The following is an 18,187-nucleotide window of genomic DNA, read 5'->3' as shown; positions in this document are numbered from 1 at the left end:
AATCAAGGAGGTGTGGTGTCAACCGTTGCTTTGTTTCTGTCTACAAAGCAGTTAAATCAAGGAGGTGTGGCGTTCTTCAGCAACCGTTGCTTTGTTTCTGTCTCAAGGAGGTGTGGCGTTCTTCGGTAACAGTTGCTTTGTTTCTGTCTACATAGCAGTTAAATCAAGGTGTGGTGACTTCTTCAGCAAATTCTGCTTTGTTTCTGTCTCCAAAGCTGTTAAATCAAGGAGGTGTGGCGTTCTTCAGCAACAGTTGCTTTGTTTCTGTATACATAGCAGTTAAATCAAGGAGGTGTGGCGTTCTTCAGCTACAGTTGCTTTGTTTCTGTCTACATAGCAGTTAAATCAAGGAGGTGTGGCGTTCTTCAGCAACCGTTGCTTTGTTTCTGTCTCCAAAGCTGTTAAATCAAGGAGGTGTGGCGTTCTTCAGCTACAGTTGCTTTGTTTCTGTCTCCAAAGCAGTTAAATCAAGGAGGTGTGGTGTTCTTCAGCAACAGTTGCTTTGTTTCTGTCTCCAAAGCTGTTAAATCAAGGAGGTGTGGCGTTCTTCAGCAACAGTTGCTTTGTTTCTGTATACATAGCAGTTAAATCAAGGAGGTGTGGCGTTCTTCAGCTACAGTTGCTTTGTTTCTGTCTCCAAAGCTGTTAAATCAAGGAGGTGTGGCGTTCTTCAGCAACAGTTGCTTTGTTTCTGTATACATAGCAGTTAAATCAAGGAGGTGTGGCGTTCTTCAGCTACAGTTGCTTTGTTTCTGTATGCAGAGCAAACAGACTAAGGAGGTGTCATGCCAATTCTGCAGCAGTTTCTGCTTCGCTTCTCTGTGCAGAGTAATTTTTCTGGGGATGTTTATAATCAATCTTTGCTTTATTTCTGTGAGCACAGTAAATGAACCAAGAGTTTTCAGCAATCTTTGCTTTGTGTCTGTGAGCACAGTAACTAAACCAAGAGTTTTCAGCAATCTTTGCTTTATTTCTGTGAGCACAGTAACTAAACCAAGAGTTTTCAGCAATCTTTGCTTTATTTCTGTGAGCACAGTAACTAAACCAAGAGTTTTCAGCAATCTTTGCTTTATTTCTGTGAGCACAGTAACTAAACCAAGAGTTTTTAGCAATCTTTGCTTTATTTCTGTGAGCACAGTAACTAAACCAAGAGTTTTCAGCTTCTTGTTCTTCTTTTTCCTTTGCGTTCATGGGCTGAAACTTCCACGTACACTTGTGTTTTTTGCACAAGTGGGTTTTTACGTGTATGACCGTTTTGCCGCTTTTGGGGGAAGCATGCTGGGTATTTTTGTGTTTCTAAAACCCACTGCACTCTGTCATGGATTACAGGATCTTTTTCGTGCGCACTTATTCTTGTGCTTGTGTGTACACACAAAGGGGGATAAGGCACTAGCAGGTCTGCACATAAGAAGACCTGGGAGATTGGAAAAATCTCCACCCTTAACCCACCTGGAGCGGCCGGGATTCGAACCCACGACCTTCCAATTGGGAGCCCAATGTCATCCACTAGGCCAATGCGCTTGCCAGAGTTTTCAGCAATCTTTGCTTTGTGTCTGTGTGCAGAACGTTCAAGCAAGTATTGGAGCGGTCAAGAAATGAACTCCAGAATGCCGTCGTGGCTCCGAGTGGAGTTACTCTCTTTGTGCCGACCGACACCGCTTTCAGGAATGTTCCGTCCTATAACAACATTATGACCAACATATCGCTGATCAACAAGGTATTCTATGCTGTTCTGTCTGTCTGTTTCTGTTTGTTTGTCTCTCTCTGTCTGTCTGTCTGTCTTTTTCTCTCTGTCTCCCTGTCTCTCTTTCTAGCTCTCTCTCTCTCTCTCTCTCTCTCTCTCTCTCTCTCTCTCTGTCTTTTTATCTCTTTGCCAATCTCTCTTCCTCTCTTTCTCTCTCTCTCTCTCTCTCTTTCCCTCTCTTTCTCTCTCTCTTTCCCTCTCTTTCTCTCTCTCTCTCTCCCTCTCTCTCTCTCCTCTCTCTCTCTATCTCTGCTAATCTCTCTCTCTCTCTCTCTCTCTCTCTCTCTCTCTCTCTCTCTCTCTCTCTCTCTCTCTCTCTCTCTCTCTCTCTCATGGTTTCATTTTTACTCTATGTTAAAAATAACAGGTTGGAACTAGAAGATTATTCCAAGTCTGAAACTGTTATCCTTTCGAAATAAAGTCCTGAGTTTCCAAGCCCCTCAATGTGTCTGTCTGCGCACTCTGTCTCTGTATCTCTTCTCTCCCTTCTCTCTGTCTATCTCTGTATGGCTCTCTTATTCAGTTTCCATCAGTTTGCTTGTGGTGTTTCCAGGGTTTACTTTAGCCTGGAAGAAAAAGACAATGGGACATTTGTTCCCCTCAACCTAATTCTGATGGGACATTACATAGTCCAAGGCAAAAAGCGCAAAGCATGCGCAGGCTAGGCGGTCCGAAAATGCTTTTGTCGAAAGATGCAAAATAGTTCTATTTGGTGCCCTATCAGCATATGATGATATGAGAATTTTCAAGTTTATCAGGTTAGTGTGTGTGGGTCTGTGTTTCGATCGATATCGCTTCTGTTGACAGTTTTCACAGAGGTAAACGTGCGAGCACAGATAGTTTGCAGGATTGGTTGAAATTACTAATGAATTACATTTTAAAAGCCAATCACAGCTCGTTTCACAAACTTGCAAGTTGCTCAGCTTGGCTTGGTGCTTAGGTCATTCCAAACACTGTACCGCCCTTTCTCAGTGCGCCCTTTGACGCACTGAAGAGAATTCCAATGGGACATTTTGAGATGTTATGCGCCAATGGCGCTAGGCGCACTTAAGTAAATGGAACCCTGACGTGTTTCAGATGATGGAACTGAGCATGTTGGAGCCAGGCCAGGAGATAGAGCTGACCGGGGTGAATGGGGCATATGAGGCACGACTGTCCCTCACCTCACAGTACTTCCGCAACCCCATTCAAGTCTACAGCCAGGGCAATGGTTTGTTTGCTTGTTTGTTTGTTTGCTTAACGCCCAGCCGACCACGAAGGGCCATATCAGGGCGGTGCTGCTTTGACATATAACGTGCGCCACACACAAGACCGAAGTCGCAGCACAGGCTTCATGTCTCACCCAGTCACATTATTCTGACACCGGACCAACCAGTCCTAGCACTAACCCCATAATGCCAGACGCCAGGCGGAGCAGCCACTAGATTGCCAATTTTAAAGTCTTAGGTATGACCCGGCCGGGGTTCGAACCCACGACCTCCCAATCACGGGGCGGACGCCTTACCACTAGGCCAACCGTGCCGAGGGCAATGGTAAGGCATGGTCTGGGTGGCCGAGTGGTAACGCACTTGCGCTCGGAAGCGAGAGGTTGCGTGTTCAGGCCTGGGTCAGGCCGCAATTTTCTCCCCCCTTTCCTAACCTAGGTGGTGGGTTCAAGTGCTAGTCTTTCGGATGAGACGAAAAACCGAGGTCCCTTTGTGTACACTACATTGGGGTGTGCACGTTAAAGATCCCACGATTGACAAAAGGGTCTTTCCTGGCAAAATTGTATAGGCATAGATAAAAATGTCCACCAAATACCCGTGTGACTTGGAATAATAGGCCGTGAAAAGTATATACTCGCCTAACACGCTTGAGATTTACTGGCCGATGTGAATGCGTAATATATTGTGTAAAAAATTCCATCTCACACGGCATAATTATTGTAAACGCCATGAGCCTCCCCTCCGGGAGGGTATGTGCGTAGAAATACTCACTATAATAATAAGGCACAACAAAAATCGTTTGTTTCCGATGGCAAGGCCAAGAAAATTACGGTCAACTGGTCCTTTTTTTATTTTTTCATTATAGACAACAACTTCTTTATAATTCTTCTTGTATTAGTATTGTATTTGCTGACAAAGACAAGTGTCGAAATCGGTCCATGTTAATTGTTCGTCTTTCTGGTACTGGTGAGTACATTTTTACTGTTATCTTGTTTTTCATTAAAGCTTTTTTTTTCCTACACATGCACATGTGACTTTTCATTGGCCGGAAATTATGCGAGCTATGTGTCCCCTAGATGTCGAAGAAAAGTTACTTTCCTAAGAAAGTCGTCAAAATCGAGTTTTGTCTTTTTAAATATTTTTATTTTTGAAGGGTCAAAGAAAGTTTTAGGATCAGGAGGACAAAATAGGGTCCGTCAGGGAATCTAGAACATTGAATTTGTCTTTCTTGGCCAAGCTGCAGGGGTTTTTAGCTCGCAGGTGCCTGTGTGTGTTTACACACTATGACAGTGATGACAAATAAAAAATAAAAACTTCCTTCTTGTGCCGTTGTTGACCAGAAACATGGATAGAGTCTGGTTACGTGAAAGCCCGTGTGGTGAGGCCGGATGTGGGTGTCACCAACGGATACGTCCACATTATCGATGCTGTTCCCGGCGTCCCCAGTCGTGACATTCCTAACACCATCTTCTGTGAAGACTGGCTCATGTGAGTTTTTCTCTTCTTTCTCTTTTTTTCATTTTTTTTTCATTTTTTTTCCATTTTTTTTTCATTTTTTTTTTCAACACGTTTTTAATTACACCCCCGGTATAGGGGTGTGTATAGGATTCGCTCGATGTGTTTGTTTGTTTGTTTGTGTTCGCATATAGATCTCAAGAATGAACGGACCGATCGTCACCAAACTGGGTGAACAGGTTCTATACATTCCTGAGACGGTCCTTACAAAAATTGGGACCAGTCAAACACACGGTTAGGGAGTTATTGGTGGATTAAAATTATACAAGGACTTATAGAGGGACATCTTAATGGTCAAAGGGAAATAACCATTCTCACTCAGTCACTGCCACCAACTGAGAAGGTTATTTCCCTTTGACGGGGGTGTTTTTCCTACCTTGGAGGAATTTCTTGTTCTTTTTGGTACATATATAACATCCAATAACATCAGACATACTATTATTGGTCGGTCACCGGCAAGGAGTCAGAAAAATGGGTCTAATAAAAAAAAGTATACATGAGTGCTGAAAAGGAAAGAAAATTCATTTTATGTTTGCACGCTTTGTGGAGCCCAGTCCTGACTGCCTTCGTGTTTCGGCTAGCAAAGCCGTTACTAGTCTTAGTAATGACTATTCCAGGGTTTTAAGTGTTGCGCACGTTGATCTGTTAGTTTCAGGCCGAGAGACTGTCTAAATGTTTTGACATGGCCTCACTCAACTTGTTTTCCGCAACTTGTTTGCTGCTTGATTTACTCAAGGTAGCAGATTATTTGTTTCATATTTTTCGTCTTTCCCGTAAACTCTTATATGAACAGACCTGTCTTGGTTTTTGGCTCACGTAAGTGTAGCCTATGCGATCATAACTTTGTCTGTCTGTGCGTGCGTGCGTGCGTGCGTGCGTGCGTGCGTGCGTGCGTCTGTGCGTGTGTATGTCTGTGGTAGAAACTCTAACATTTGAAGACGTCACATTACATTGACGTCACATTATGACGTAAGAGGGTTAGACGTCACGCGAAGGAAGTACTGACAGTCTCGGTCATTATTATTTTAAGCGCGCCGAGACTAGTTGGCAGTCGTGTCCTTGTAAGTAGGCTACATGCAGACAGACAGATCTAGATCTAGTGTCTCGCTTTCTTGCACAGTTTCACCTACTCTCTTTCTCTGTGTGTGTGTGTGTGTGTGTGTGTGTGTGTGTGTGTGTGTGTGTGTGTGTGTGTGTGTGTGTGTGTGGGTGTGTGTGTGTGTGTGTGTGTGTGTGTGACGGAGTGATTGAGTTTGTGTTACTGTTTGTCGATTTCTTACGTGAGCCTTGAAGGCTTCGCCTCTTGTTTATTTCTTGATTTTTCAATTCAACAGATTATTTGTTTCATATTTTTCGTCTTTCCCGTAAACTCTTATATAAACAGACCTGTCTTGGTTTTTTGGCTCACGTAAGTGTCGCCTATGCGGTGCTAACTTTTGTCTGTCTGTGCGTGTGTGTGTGTGTGTGATAGAAACTTTAACATTTCCGAGTCTATGGATAAAGCTCGCATAAGAAGATTACGTCTCGATCAAAAGTGTTTGACGTGTGTGATAGAAACTTTAACATTTGAAGACGTCACATTATGACGTAAGAGGGTTAGACGTCACGCAAAGGAATTACTGAAAGTCTCGGTCATTGTTATTTTGAGCGGGCCGAGACTAGTTGGCAGTCGTGTCCCTGTAAGTAGGCTACATGCAGACAGACAGATCTAGATCTAGTGTCTCGCTTTCTTGCACAGTGTTACCTATGCTTACTGTGTGTGTGTATGTGTGACGGAGTGATTCAGTTTGTGTTACTGTTTGTCGATTTCTTACGTGAGCCTTGAAGGCTTCGCCTCTTGTTGTTTCTTGATTTTTGACTCACATGCGAAGCAAAAGTGAGTCTATGTACTCACCCGAGTCGTCCGTCCGGCCGTCCGGAAAACTTTAACGTTGGATATTTCTTGGACACTATTCAGTCTATCAGTACCAAATTTGGCAAGATGGTGTATGATGACAAGGCCCCAAAAAACATACATAGCATCTTGACCTTGCTTCAAGGTCAAGGTCGCAGGGGCCATAAATGTTGCCTAAAAAACAGCTATTTTTCACATTTTTCCCATTTTCTCTGAAGTTTTTGAGATTCAATACCTCACCTATATATGATATATAGGGCAAAGTAAGCCCCATCTTTTGATACCAGTTTGGTTTACCTTGCTTCAAGGTCAAGGTCACAGGAGCTCTTCAAAGTTGGATTGTATACATATTTTGAAGTGACCTTGACCCTGAACTATGGAAGATAACTGTTTCAAACTTAAAAATTATGTGGGGCACATGTTATGCTTTCATCATGAGACACATTTGGGCACATATGATCAAGGTCAAGGTCACTTTGACCCTTATGAAATGTGACCAAAATAAGGTAGTGAACCACTAAAAGTGACCATATCTCATGGTAGAAAGAGCCAATAAGCACCATTGTACTTCCTATGTCTTGAATTAACAGCTTTGTGTTGCATGACCTTGGATGACCTTGACCTTGGGTCAAGGTCACATGTATTTTGGTAGGAAAAATGTGTAAAGCATGTGAGTCGTATGGGCTTTGCCCTTCTTGTTCAATTTAACAGTGTATCTGTTTTGTATTTTAATTTCTACCTTTCTTCGTTGCAGTAAATCATCGCTGCAGCTGGCGGTGACGGGACTTAACGACTACATGAGGGACGTGAGACTCAACAGCATCGCACCTTGCACCACCAGCAGCGGCATTCAGTCAGCAGCCAACGTCTACACCGCCTTTGCCAACCCTTCTTACTCCTTGAATCAGCAGGTACAGAAACTGACACTCTGGAAATAAACACCTCCCCTCCCCTCCCCACACCCTCCCTACAACCGATGCAAAAAAAAACTATACTGAGAAAACAGGGTCAAAAGTTTTCAAAATGGTGTTTGTTTGTTCGTTCATGGGCTGAAACTCCCACGGCTTTTACGTGTATGACCGTTTTTACCCCGCCATTTTGGCAGCCATACGCCGCTTTCGGAGGAAGCATTCTGGGTATTTTCGTGTTTCTATAACCCACTGAACTCTGACATGGATTACAGGATCTTTTCCGTGCGCACTTGGTCTTGTGCTTGCGTGTACACACAGGGGGTGTTCGGACACCGAGGAGAGTCTGCACACAAAGTTGACTCTGAGAAATAAATCTCTCGCCGAACGTGGGGACGAACTGACGCTGACAGCGGCCAACTGGATACAAATCCAGCGCGCTACCGACTGAGCTACGTCCCTGCCCCGTCAAAATGGTGCGAAATGTAAATAAAACATTTCGAAAATGATCGCTTTATTGCAAGAAAGAGGTTGATGATGACAACATTATTTCCCACAATGATTCTATAGTGTTCAATGTACCTTAAAATGCTGAGAACCCTAAATACGGTTTTGAACCTAAAAGTGTGTGGCCTTAATTGTATTTGCAAGGGTGCACTGAGCAGCACAAGTTTCATATTCAGGGTAGCTAAATGCCACAAATTTCTACTCAATCTTTTGGAGCAACTGGATGGTTGGGCATTGCCAGTCCAGCTACACAGTGTATGTGTGTGTACGTGTGTGTGAGTGCATGCATGCGTGTGTGTGTGTGTGTGTGTGCATACATGTGAGAGTGTGTGTGCGTGTGTGTGTGTGTGTGCACGCATGTGTGCGCATGCATGCATGTGTGTGTGTATGTGTGTGCATGCATTTATTTTTGAAAATTAGAAACTTTTAATTCCTTTTTTCTTCATTTTGACTACTTTTCATTCCAGTCTGTGTCTGTATGTGTGTTTGAGTACAACTTTCTGCTTGAACGCCATGGCGATTGATATACTACTTGCCTATTATTTGTTGTAGGGCTCTTCACAGGGAAGTAACACTCAGGGCAGACCTTGTGGCTCAAACTGCTTCTTCACTGTCTTCATTCCCAACGGAACCGCCATCGACAACTTTGAAAACATGATAGCAGGGAAACAGATACAGGCAGACAATGGACGATGGCAAAATGTAAGTTTGTGTGTCTGTGTCTGTGTGTGTGGGTGGGCCAGGTAGCTCAGTTGGTAGAGCACTTGACTTTAGGTGTGTGTGTGTGTCTGTGTCTGTGTGTGTGGGTGGGCCAGGTAGCTCAGTTGGTAGAGCACTTGACTTTAGGTGTGTGTGTGTGTCTGTGTCTGTGTGTGTGGGTGGGCCAGGTAGCTCAGTTGGTAGAGCACTTGACTCGTGGTGCAAAGCCAAAAGGTCATGGGTTTGGAATCCAGGCAGGGATGGACACGGGTCAACCGACTCAGAGACGGTATCCATGTCCCATCCCCATGTCACCACAGTGGCTTGTTAAAACCTCGGTCATTCTTCCATCAGTGCAGGTGGCTGATTACACCTAAACACACACACAGCTAGGTAGCGCGATTCTTGTTGCTTGCCTTTGTGTGTGTGTGTATTCCAGTGTGTATTCCTGTGTGTTTATAGGTGAGAGTGTGTGTAAGCTTCTGTGTTCGAGTCTGTCTTTGTGATTACATACATTCATGTATATATGCATGTTCTTACACAAACGTTTTGTTTATTTGTTGTTTGATTGTTCAATTAGACATTTTACAAAAAAAAAAAATTTTCTCTGGTTTTGTAGCCATCAATCTTGGAAGGATGTGCATGTTCTTGCAGGCATTGTCACTCACTCAGACTTCCTTCCCCCTTAACGAAATGTGACACTACGACAACACGAAATGTAGTGTCGCGAATCGGAAACTGATACAATTAATTCAATACCATTTCTGTTGTTTCATATTGTTTTTTCCCCATAACAACAATCTGTTGTAAGGTTACAGTTTTGTGTTTTGTTGTCAGGTTACTGTTTTCTGTTTTCAGGTTTTAATGCGACACATTAAATTACATATTCTTACTCCGAGTCACATATTTAGCATTGACGCAGTCGATAGCTAAGGTGTCTGAAACGCTATCCCGCCTATAGTCTAAGGGAAGCAACCCAAGCTAAAAAAAAAAGTAGCAAGCTTGCTACCCTGGGTTGCCTCCCGTAGCGTATCACGCCACAGATCTCGTACCTGGTACGAGACACCCTCATTCGACTCCTTTCAGCCAGAGAGATAAGGTCGTTTTTTGCGCTATGCTCCGAGGCCGTTTCGTGTTGTCAGCCTGACACCCTCCGGCCTCGGCCTCCCGTCTTCTCCTAGCTGTTTCCAGTTGGTGAGATTGTTCCTTATTTTATTTTGACTTTGTATTGATTCTGCTGGAAATTGCTTACGTCCTCTGGACTCAGAAGTTTCTTCAGCGGTTTCTAGTTGCGTTGGTCGCCATTTTGGTGGCCATTTTTTGCTAGCACGTGGTGTTTCTACTGAGTTGGTTTTCGTCCGTGCTCGGACAGTGAGCTTACTCGGTAGGAAGTTAGTTTTAGATGCCTTGTAGGTATCTTTTTCTTGCTAGTAAATAATTTTTCTGCTGAATTTCTTGTCCGCTCTGGACTTCGATTTTACAGTAGTTGTTTTGTTGGCCTCCAGTTGGAGCCATTTTTTCGCTAGCACGCTGTGTTTCTACTGAGTAGTTTTTCGTCCGTGCCCGGTCGCTTTACTATCTTGGTAGGCTGTTAGTTTTAGCTGCTTTAGCGGCTACTGCGCTAGTGCTAAGTTTATTTTCTACTAGGATTCTTCATCCGTTCTGGACTTAGAATTCTACAGTAGTTGTATTCGGCGGCCGCCTTTTGGTAGTCGTCCTTTATCCTAGCATGTTGTGCTATCGAGATGTTTACGTCCTTTCTAGGAATGTAAACTACCTTGGTAGGCTGTTATTTAGCTTCTTACGAAGCTATTATTATTTTGCTAGTTGATTATTCTGCTGATTTTTAGGTCCGTTCCGGACTCAGTTAAATTTTCAGTAGTCTTTGTTTACCTCTTGTCAGCTTACGTTTTCGGCAGCTGCACTTCCGGTTAGACTGGTATGCCTGTTTGGGTCCGTGCTCGGACTTTGAACATTTTGCCAGTAGCATGTTTTTGTAGCTACTTTTGTGGCTTGTTTGCTAGTGCTAGTTCCGGTTCTGCTGAAGCCTACGTCCTCGAGACTTGTTACTTTTCAGTAGATTTCTTTCTCACGTCGCCGGCTGAGCGTTTAGTGAGAAAAGACGGGGGGGGGGGGGGGGGGGGCTTCCTCGTCTTATGCCAATAGCCCCATGGTACATGTTTCTGATCCTAAGACTAATTCGGTCTTTTCTGTGCCTTTTTCGGCGCCGGAAGAGACTCCGTCTGTCTCTCAGACGTCAGTTTCGGCCGCTTGTGCGGCCGTTTCTCCCCCTTTGTTGACACCAGAGCCTAGCGCTCTGGTGGCTAGTCTTATTGCTTCTTTGCTTACAGAGATCCGTACTTCTGGGGGCGGGCGTCCCTTGCTTGGTGGCTTCGAGGGTGACGACGGCAGCTTCGGATTCCGGACGTTTTTTACCCGGGTCCTTGTCGCTCACTTGCGTTTCCGGAGCGTCGGCCCAGTCTACTGGCGCTCGTGTTGTCTCTGGATTCCACTCGCTGGGACAAGCTTCCCTTCGTGGCCGGCCTCAGTGGCTTCCGCTTGCGGGAGTGCACCTGAGCGTGTCCCTTCGGGGACGCGGCCAGTACAAGGTATGTGCTCGCAGCAGCCGTCTTCGGCAGCTGCACTTCCGGTTCCCGGAAGTAGTGGTTCACTGGTTGCGGACAGACCATGGTCCCCTCCGGTTCGAGCTGCGCTTTACGTCAGCAGTCGTCCGCGACAGCTGCTTCCAGTTTCGGCCGGAAGTAAGAGGTTCACCGGCTAGTGCACAGGCTGCTGTCACGTCCGGTTCGAGCTTCGACTTACGTCAGCAGTCGTCCGCGACAGCTGCTTCCGGCTCCGCCCGGAAGTAAGAGGTTCACTGGCTAGTGCACAGGCTACTGTCACGTCCGGTTCGAGCTTCGACTTACGTCAGCAGTCGTCCGCGACAGCTGCTTCCGGCTCCGACCGGAAGTAAGAGGTTCACTGGCTAGTGCACAGGCTACTGTCACGTCCGGTTCGAGCTTCGACTTACGTCAGCAGTCGTCCGCGACAGCTGCTTCCGGCTCCGACCGGAAGTAAGAGGTTCACTGGCTAGTGCACAGGCTACTGTCACGTCCGGTTCGAGCTTCGACTTACGTCAGCAGTCGTCCGCGACAGCTGCTTCCGGCTCCGGCCGGAAGTAAGAGGTTCACTGGCTAGTGCACAGGCTACTGTCACGTCCGGTTCGAGCTTCGACTTACGTCAGCAGTCGTCCGCGACAGCTGCTTCCGGCTCCGGCCGGAAGTAAGAGGTTCACCGGCTAGTGCACAGACTACTGTCACGTCCGGTTCGAGCCTTGCCCTACGGCAGCAGTCGCCCGCGACAGCTGTTCTTCCGGTTCCGGCCGGAAGTGTAGGTTCACTGGTTAGTGCACAGGCTACTGTCACGTCCGGTTCGAGCCTTGCCTTACGTCGGCAGTCGTACGCGACAGCTGCACTTCCGGTTCACGGAAGTAGTGCCTCGTTGGAAAGCGGACAAATAATGATCCCATCCGGCTTGAGCTGCGCTATACGTAAGCAGTCGTCCGCGACAGCTTCTCTTCCGGCTCCGGCTGGAAATGTTAGTTCATCGGTGTGTGGGCAGCCCATGGCCCTTTCCGGTTTGAGCTTTGCCCTTTGCACGGCAGCCATTCCCGGCAGCTTCGCTTCCGGCCTTGGCAGGAAGGTAGGTCAAGCGGGTAGTGCACAGGTTACTGTCACTTCCGGTTCTGGCCTACGGCCTACCTTTGGGTTCCGAGCTTCAGCTCGTAGGTGGCTCAGCGCCAGCTTTGGCATAGCGCTGCTGTTGCTGCCGCACTTCCGGCTCCTCCCGGATTTTCCGGTTCAGTTCCCGCTGCTTCCGTTTGGTCGCCGGTGAATTTCGAACAAGGCTTGCCCTATGGGCATACAGGCTTCTTGCCTCTGTTGGGACAGCAGCATCCACACACTCCGGTGGTGGCCGCTAGCTCCTCTCTCCCACTTTCCTTGGTTTTTGATTCCTCTCATCCTCCTCTCAGTTAGGGAATGAGCACAATCGATTGCCAACAGGAAGGACTTCAGGTTGGCAAAGAGGAAGCAGCTACTTCTGGTTTGAAGAATCACCCTTAGTAGCTTTTCGCCTTTTTTGCCTTTTCGCCAAGCCCCCCTCTTCGACAGGGGGTTGCCTCCGGCGTCGGTTTCGTTGCTGGTTCCTCAGGGTTCAGCTTCGGAGCTGGCATCGGAATACCTTGCCGCTCCTGCGCAGGCTTCCTCCTTCGTGCCCTTAGCGGATCAGAGGAAGTTGCCTTGGCCAAGGTCGTCGCGAAGCCTCCTGTTGGCCTTTCCCCGTCCGCGTGCACCGTTTCCGGTCACGCCGGAACTTCTTTCGCTTCTTACGAAGCCGTTGAGGAAGGATTCGGTTCTGCCGTTCTATGGGCAGAATCTCCTATTCTCTGAGGAAGGGGGGCTGACAACTTTTGGAACTCAGTTCCATTTCCGAGACTCTCCTGCGGGCGCTTTCTCGCGCTCTGGCAGATTCCTTGGCGCCCTTTACCCTTAGTAAAGAGCAGGACGCGGAGGAAGTGTCTCACTCCTCTCCACACTTACAAGGGTGAACGAGGCACAGATGAGGCTGTCCTCTCTGCACTATTTCCATGCGGTCTCGTGCAGAAGGGACTTGTTTCTTGCCCACTCCCGGTTTTCTGAGGAGTCGACAAGGAACATTCTCAGATCGTCATCCTTGGTGGACGGTCTCTCTCCGGCAGCCTGGCCTCTCATGCCAGAAGCAGGGGATTGAGACCAACAGAGAACAGCGGTTCCCTTCTTTTGAGCTTCAATCCGAAAGCAGCAAAAGCAGGCCGCTCCTAAGCAGGCTATACCTAAGCGGACTCAGCCTAAGCGGCCTAAGTCCTCAGCTCAGGTGAGATTGTTTCTTTCACAGCCGTCATAGGTACGCTGGGTTTTTGAAACAACAGCTGGCCTTAGGGCTTCGGGGTTTTAGCCTCGGCTGGAGCAACAGCCATTTCATCCGTTGGCGGTGGTGGTTGTTGCTTTCCTTGTGCTTGTGGCTTCGGGCTTCGACATTCTTTCTTTTTCCCAGCGTATGGGTGCTGAGAGGTCGATTTCCGTTTAAAGGGGGGTTTCTGCCTTTGGGCTTCCCCGTTTTCTCTTTGCCACGAGCTTCTGGACTTGGTCCAGGTTTGTCTTTCGCCGAGTCTGACTTTGTCTTTCTCTAGCGATCAGACGCGTTCTGGTGTTTCGTCCAAACTTAAGGTTCACTTGAGTTGGCCTCGGAAGTAACATTCAGATTTTCCTGAGGGTGCATTGTCTGGGCAATGCATGTTTGAGAAGTCATTCTTGGCTTGTCACTTTTTCTCAGGTTTTTTGGCTACTCCTCCCCTTTTTGGGCAGAGGTCTAGCTAATGTTCCAGTTTTCTCGGTGCTGGCCTCTAGGCCAGCATCTTTTTCGGCGGCCGAAACTTTTGGTTTCTTATTGTGCCTGTGTACTTTGGGTACTTTGGTGCAAGGGCCGGCCTACGGGCAGCAAGGCTCTCGGCCTTAGCCTGTGTTATAGTCTCCTGCCTGTCGTGTTGCGACTTTGGCAATTTGGTTCTTGTGACTGCGGATTTCGTCTCTTCCTCTGCTCCATCATGCTTGCAGGATGTGAGTTGGGACGATTTCTGCTGGGTTGGGCTTCCGGCCTGGTCACCCCTTTTTCACTTGCAACTATGACTATTACTTTTTTCTCCTGAGAACTCTGGTCTCGGGAGTCTGACGGCTGGTTCGCTTCACGGTTTTCCGTCTTTCTTACCAGCCTCGTTCTTTCTGTTTCGGGTTTTTTGATTCATTTTCAATTACCTACAAGCAGTCTGCTCTGCGAACACGCTGGCTTTTGTCATTTTGTTTCCGGTCTCCGGTCACATTAGGATTTGGCCACTGCGGGTCCGCATTTCCGGTGCTTACGCACTACCTTAGGTCGCTTCGTCCTCTTTTTTACCCCTCTCTCTGCTTTCGCAGGGATGGGCAGGGGACGACTGGTGACCGTCTTCCTTGAGTTTTGCTCATTGAGTTGGACTCTGGTACTTGGTACTCAGGCGTCTCTCTCTTTCCAGTTTGGAGTTTGGTCACTCTTCTGGAGCTGACTGTTCTCTCAAGGGCCTTTTGGGCCTCACTCCATCCCAAAGTTTTCTTACTTTGGCATGTTTGCCTTATGGTCTCCGTGAGGGTCGGTCCTTTTCAGGGCTTAGCCGGCAACCTTACGCACGGATCTTTTCCAGGCCATTAGCATTTCCTTCCAATTTAAGGGGGGGGGGGGGCAGCTTGTCCTTCCCTCTACTTGGTCGGGTTTATCCAAGACTGGGGTCCTTTTCCGGACTGTTTTACGGTTCAGAAGATTGGAAGAAGTGCTGGGCACAGCTTACTGGCTCTCTGATGTTGTCTTTCGCATTTCTTGCCTGAGAGACATCTCGGCTGTCAATCAGGGTGGTTCTCGGTCCGTTTCTGTCCTTTGGCAGTGGGCCAGTTCCTGGCAAGGGTTTAGAGTGAGTCAGTGGTTTCTTTCTCACGGGATCCTTTCCTGACTTTTGGCAGTGGGCCAGTTTCTTGGCAAGGAATTTTCTTTCCCTCTGCCTTGTCGTAGCTTTATGCTATCTTTCCCTCGGCTCGGCCCGAGCTCTTTTCCAGGGCCTGGGCCTCCTCCTTGGCCTTTTTGGCCTATGAGGTTTGGATGATGTCCTGCGCACAGCTTCTGGCGCTAGGATTTTGTCTTATCAGGTTCTGCAGACATTGCTGCCCTCTGTCAGGATGGGTCTCGGCCCATTCCTTCCTTGGCGGCAGCTGGTTTTTGTCTCTCCAGAACTTTAGAGTGAGTTTGAACTTTTTGATCTTACCCACCACCTTGTTGGAGTTATCTGCTAAATATGTGACTCGGAGTAAGAATATGTAATTTAATCGAAAATTTTTAATTAAATTTTCATTTGATTAATATACTTACCCGAGTCACATAGGTAATTCCCTCCCACCTTCCCCGCTTTTAGTTTCTTTGTATTCTAGAAGTCGAATGAGGGTGTCTCGTACCAGGTACGAGATCTGTGGCGTGATACGCTACGGGAGGCAACCCAGGGTAGCAAGCTTGCTACTTTTTTTAGCTTGGGTTGCTTCCCTTAGACTATAGGCGGGATAGCGTTTCAGACACCTTAGCTATCGACTGCGTCAATGCTAAATATGTGACTCGGGTAAGTATATTAATCAAATGAAAATTTAATTAAAAATTTTCGATTACACGACAGAGAATCTACCTGGACCAGACAGCTATATAGGGGTGGAGCGTATATTCACAGCTTTTCTGTTTTCAGGTTTTAATGCGACACATTACACGACAGAGAATCAATCAATCAATCAATATGAGGCTTATATATGGCGGGGATATAGCTCAGTTGGTAGCGCGCTGGATTTGTTTTCAGTTGGCCGCTGTCAGCGTGAGTTCGATCCCAGGTTCGGCGGAAATTTATTTCACAGAGTCAACTTTGTGTGCAGACTCTCTTCGGTGTCCGAACCTCCCCCCGTGTACACTACATTGGGTGTGCACGTTAAAGATCCCACGATTGACAAAAGGGTCTTTCCTGGCAAAATTGCTAAGGCACAGTTAATAATTGTCTACCTATACCCGTGTGACTTGGAATAATAGGCCGCGAAAGGTAAATATGCGCCGAAATGGCTGCAATCTACTGGCCGTATAAAATTTCATCTCACACGGCATCACTGCAGAGCGCCTAGAACTGTACCCACGGAATATGCGCGATATAAGACTCATTGATTGATTGATTGATTGATTATATCGCGCGTATTCCGTGGGTACAGTTCTAAGCGCAGGGATTTATTTTTTTTATTTTTTTTTTATTTTTTATTTTATGCAATTTATATCGCGCACATATTCAAGGCGCAGGGATTTATTTATGCCGTGTGAGATGGAATTTTTTTACACAATACATCATGCATTCACATCGGCCAGCAGATCGGCCTATTATTCCAAGTCACACAGGTATTTTGGTGGACATTTTTTATCTCTATGCCTATACAATTTTGCCAGGAAAGACACTTTTGTCAATCGTGGGATCTTTAACGTGCACACCCCAATGTAGTGTACACGAAGGGACCTTGGTTTTTCGTCTCATCCAAAAGACTAGCACTAATGAACCCACCACCTAGGTTAGGAAAGAGGGGAGAAAATTGCTAACGCCCTGACCCAGGGTCGAACTCGCAACCTCTCGCTTTCGAGCGCAAGTGCGTTACCACTCGGCCACCCAGTCCTTACCCAGTCTACCTGGACCAGACAGCTATATAGGGGTGGAGCGTATATTCACAGCTTTTCTGTTTTCAGGTTTTAATGCGACACATTACACGACAGAGAATCTACTTGGACCAGACAGCTATAGGGGTGGAGCGTATATTCACAGCTTTTTTGTTTTCAGGTTTTAATGCGACACATTACACGACAGAGAATCTACCTGGACCAGACGGCCATTGGGGTGGAGCGCACATTTACAGCTTTGAATGGAGACCAAGTCCGATACCGCCGTGCCACAACAAGATGTGAGTTCAAAATAAACAAAATTTGTGGGTAGATACATTCAGTCAGACCTGTTTATCCTTACTATTCTAGAGTAATTTATTACTATTTTTTTAATAGTTTTTTTGGGAAAAAATACTCCATTTGAGTCCAGACTACAATTTTAAAATGTGCTTCAAATTAGGTTTGTGTTGCTAATGTTGGCGTTTGTAACCACTAGGTTATTATTTTGGTCATCAGATTACTTTTTTTGGACTTTACCATTACCCTTTTCAAGCTTTGGGGGTTTAACAGGTCTGCATTTTTCTCTCCCTTTAATTAAGACCTTCAAACATTTGAAAAATTAAGGTACTTTAAGAGCGGGTGGGGCTGGAGGTTTTCACGTCAGATTTATTTTTACAGTGTATATTGAAGATTTTCAGTAAATTTCAAAGCCTCGGCTAAATGGTTTTGTGCTTTTGTTCGTCAAAACCAGGGGGAAGGGATTGTTTTAGTTGGTTCAAAGCATGACAGGATGAGTTTGTGTGTGTGTGTGTGTGTGTGTGTGTATATAGCGGGGATATAGCTCAGTTGGTAGCGCGCTGGATTTGTATTCAGTTGGCCGCTGTCAGCGTGAGTTCGATCCCAGGTTCGGCGGAAATTTATTTCACAGAGTCAACTTTGTGTGCAGACTCTCTTCGGTGTCCGAACCTCCCCCCGTGTACACTACATTGCGTGTGCACGTTAAAGATCCCACGATTGACAAAAGGGTCTTTCCTGGCAAAATTGCTTAGGCACAGTTAATAATTGTCTACCTATACCCGTGTGACTTGGAATAATAGGCCGCGAAAGGTAAATATGCGCCGAAATGGCTGCAATCTACTGGCCGTATAAAATTTCATCTCACACGGCATCACTGCAGAGCGCCTAGAACTGTACCCACGGAATATGCGCGATATAAGACTCATTGATTGATTGATTGTGTGTGTGTGTGTGTGTGAGAGAGGTAAGGTGTGTGTGTATGTGTGGGGGAGAGAGAGAGAGAGAGAGAATGAGTGCTTGCTAGTGTGTGTGCATGTCTGTGTGTGTGTGTGTGAGAGAGAGAGAGGTAAGGAGTGTGTGTATGTGTGGGGGGGGGGAGAGAGAGAGAGAGAATGAGTGCTTGCTTGTGTGT

General features: G+C 46.5%; 1 protein-coding gene across 4 annotated transcripts in view; it reads left to right on the top strand.

The window, feature by feature from the left end:
• The window catches only part of LOC138950820 (fasciclin-1-like), a 29,112-nt gene that overhangs the window by 10,471 nt on the left and 454 nt on the right, over window positions 1-18,187 (top strand). For 3 of the 4 annotated variants that reach the window (XM_070322538.1, XM_070322540.1, XM_070322539.1), the window contains 6 exons: window positions 1,564-1,717; window positions 2,822-2,954; window positions 4,290-4,437; window positions 7,113-7,269; window positions 8,326-8,475; window positions 16,937-17,057. In XM_070322538.1, coding sequence (XP_070178639.1) covers window positions 1,564-1,717; window positions 2,822-2,954; window positions 4,290-4,437; window positions 7,113-7,269; window positions 8,326-8,475; window positions 16,937-17,057 — 863 coding nt within the window. The other variant, XM_070322541.1, reaches the window with a different exon arrangement.

The sequence above is a fragment of the Littorina saxatilis genome, linkage group LG16 (genome assembly GCF_037325665.1).
Source record: "Littorina saxatilis isolate snail1 linkage group LG16, US_GU_Lsax_2.0, whole genome shotgun sequence".
NCBI classification, from domain to species: Eukaryota; Metazoa; Mollusca; class Gastropoda; order Littorinimorpha; family Littorinidae; genus Littorina; species Littorina saxatilis.
The sequence above is the reverse complement of the archived record's forward strand: the minus strand, read 5'-3'. Positions and strand labels throughout refer to the sequence as shown.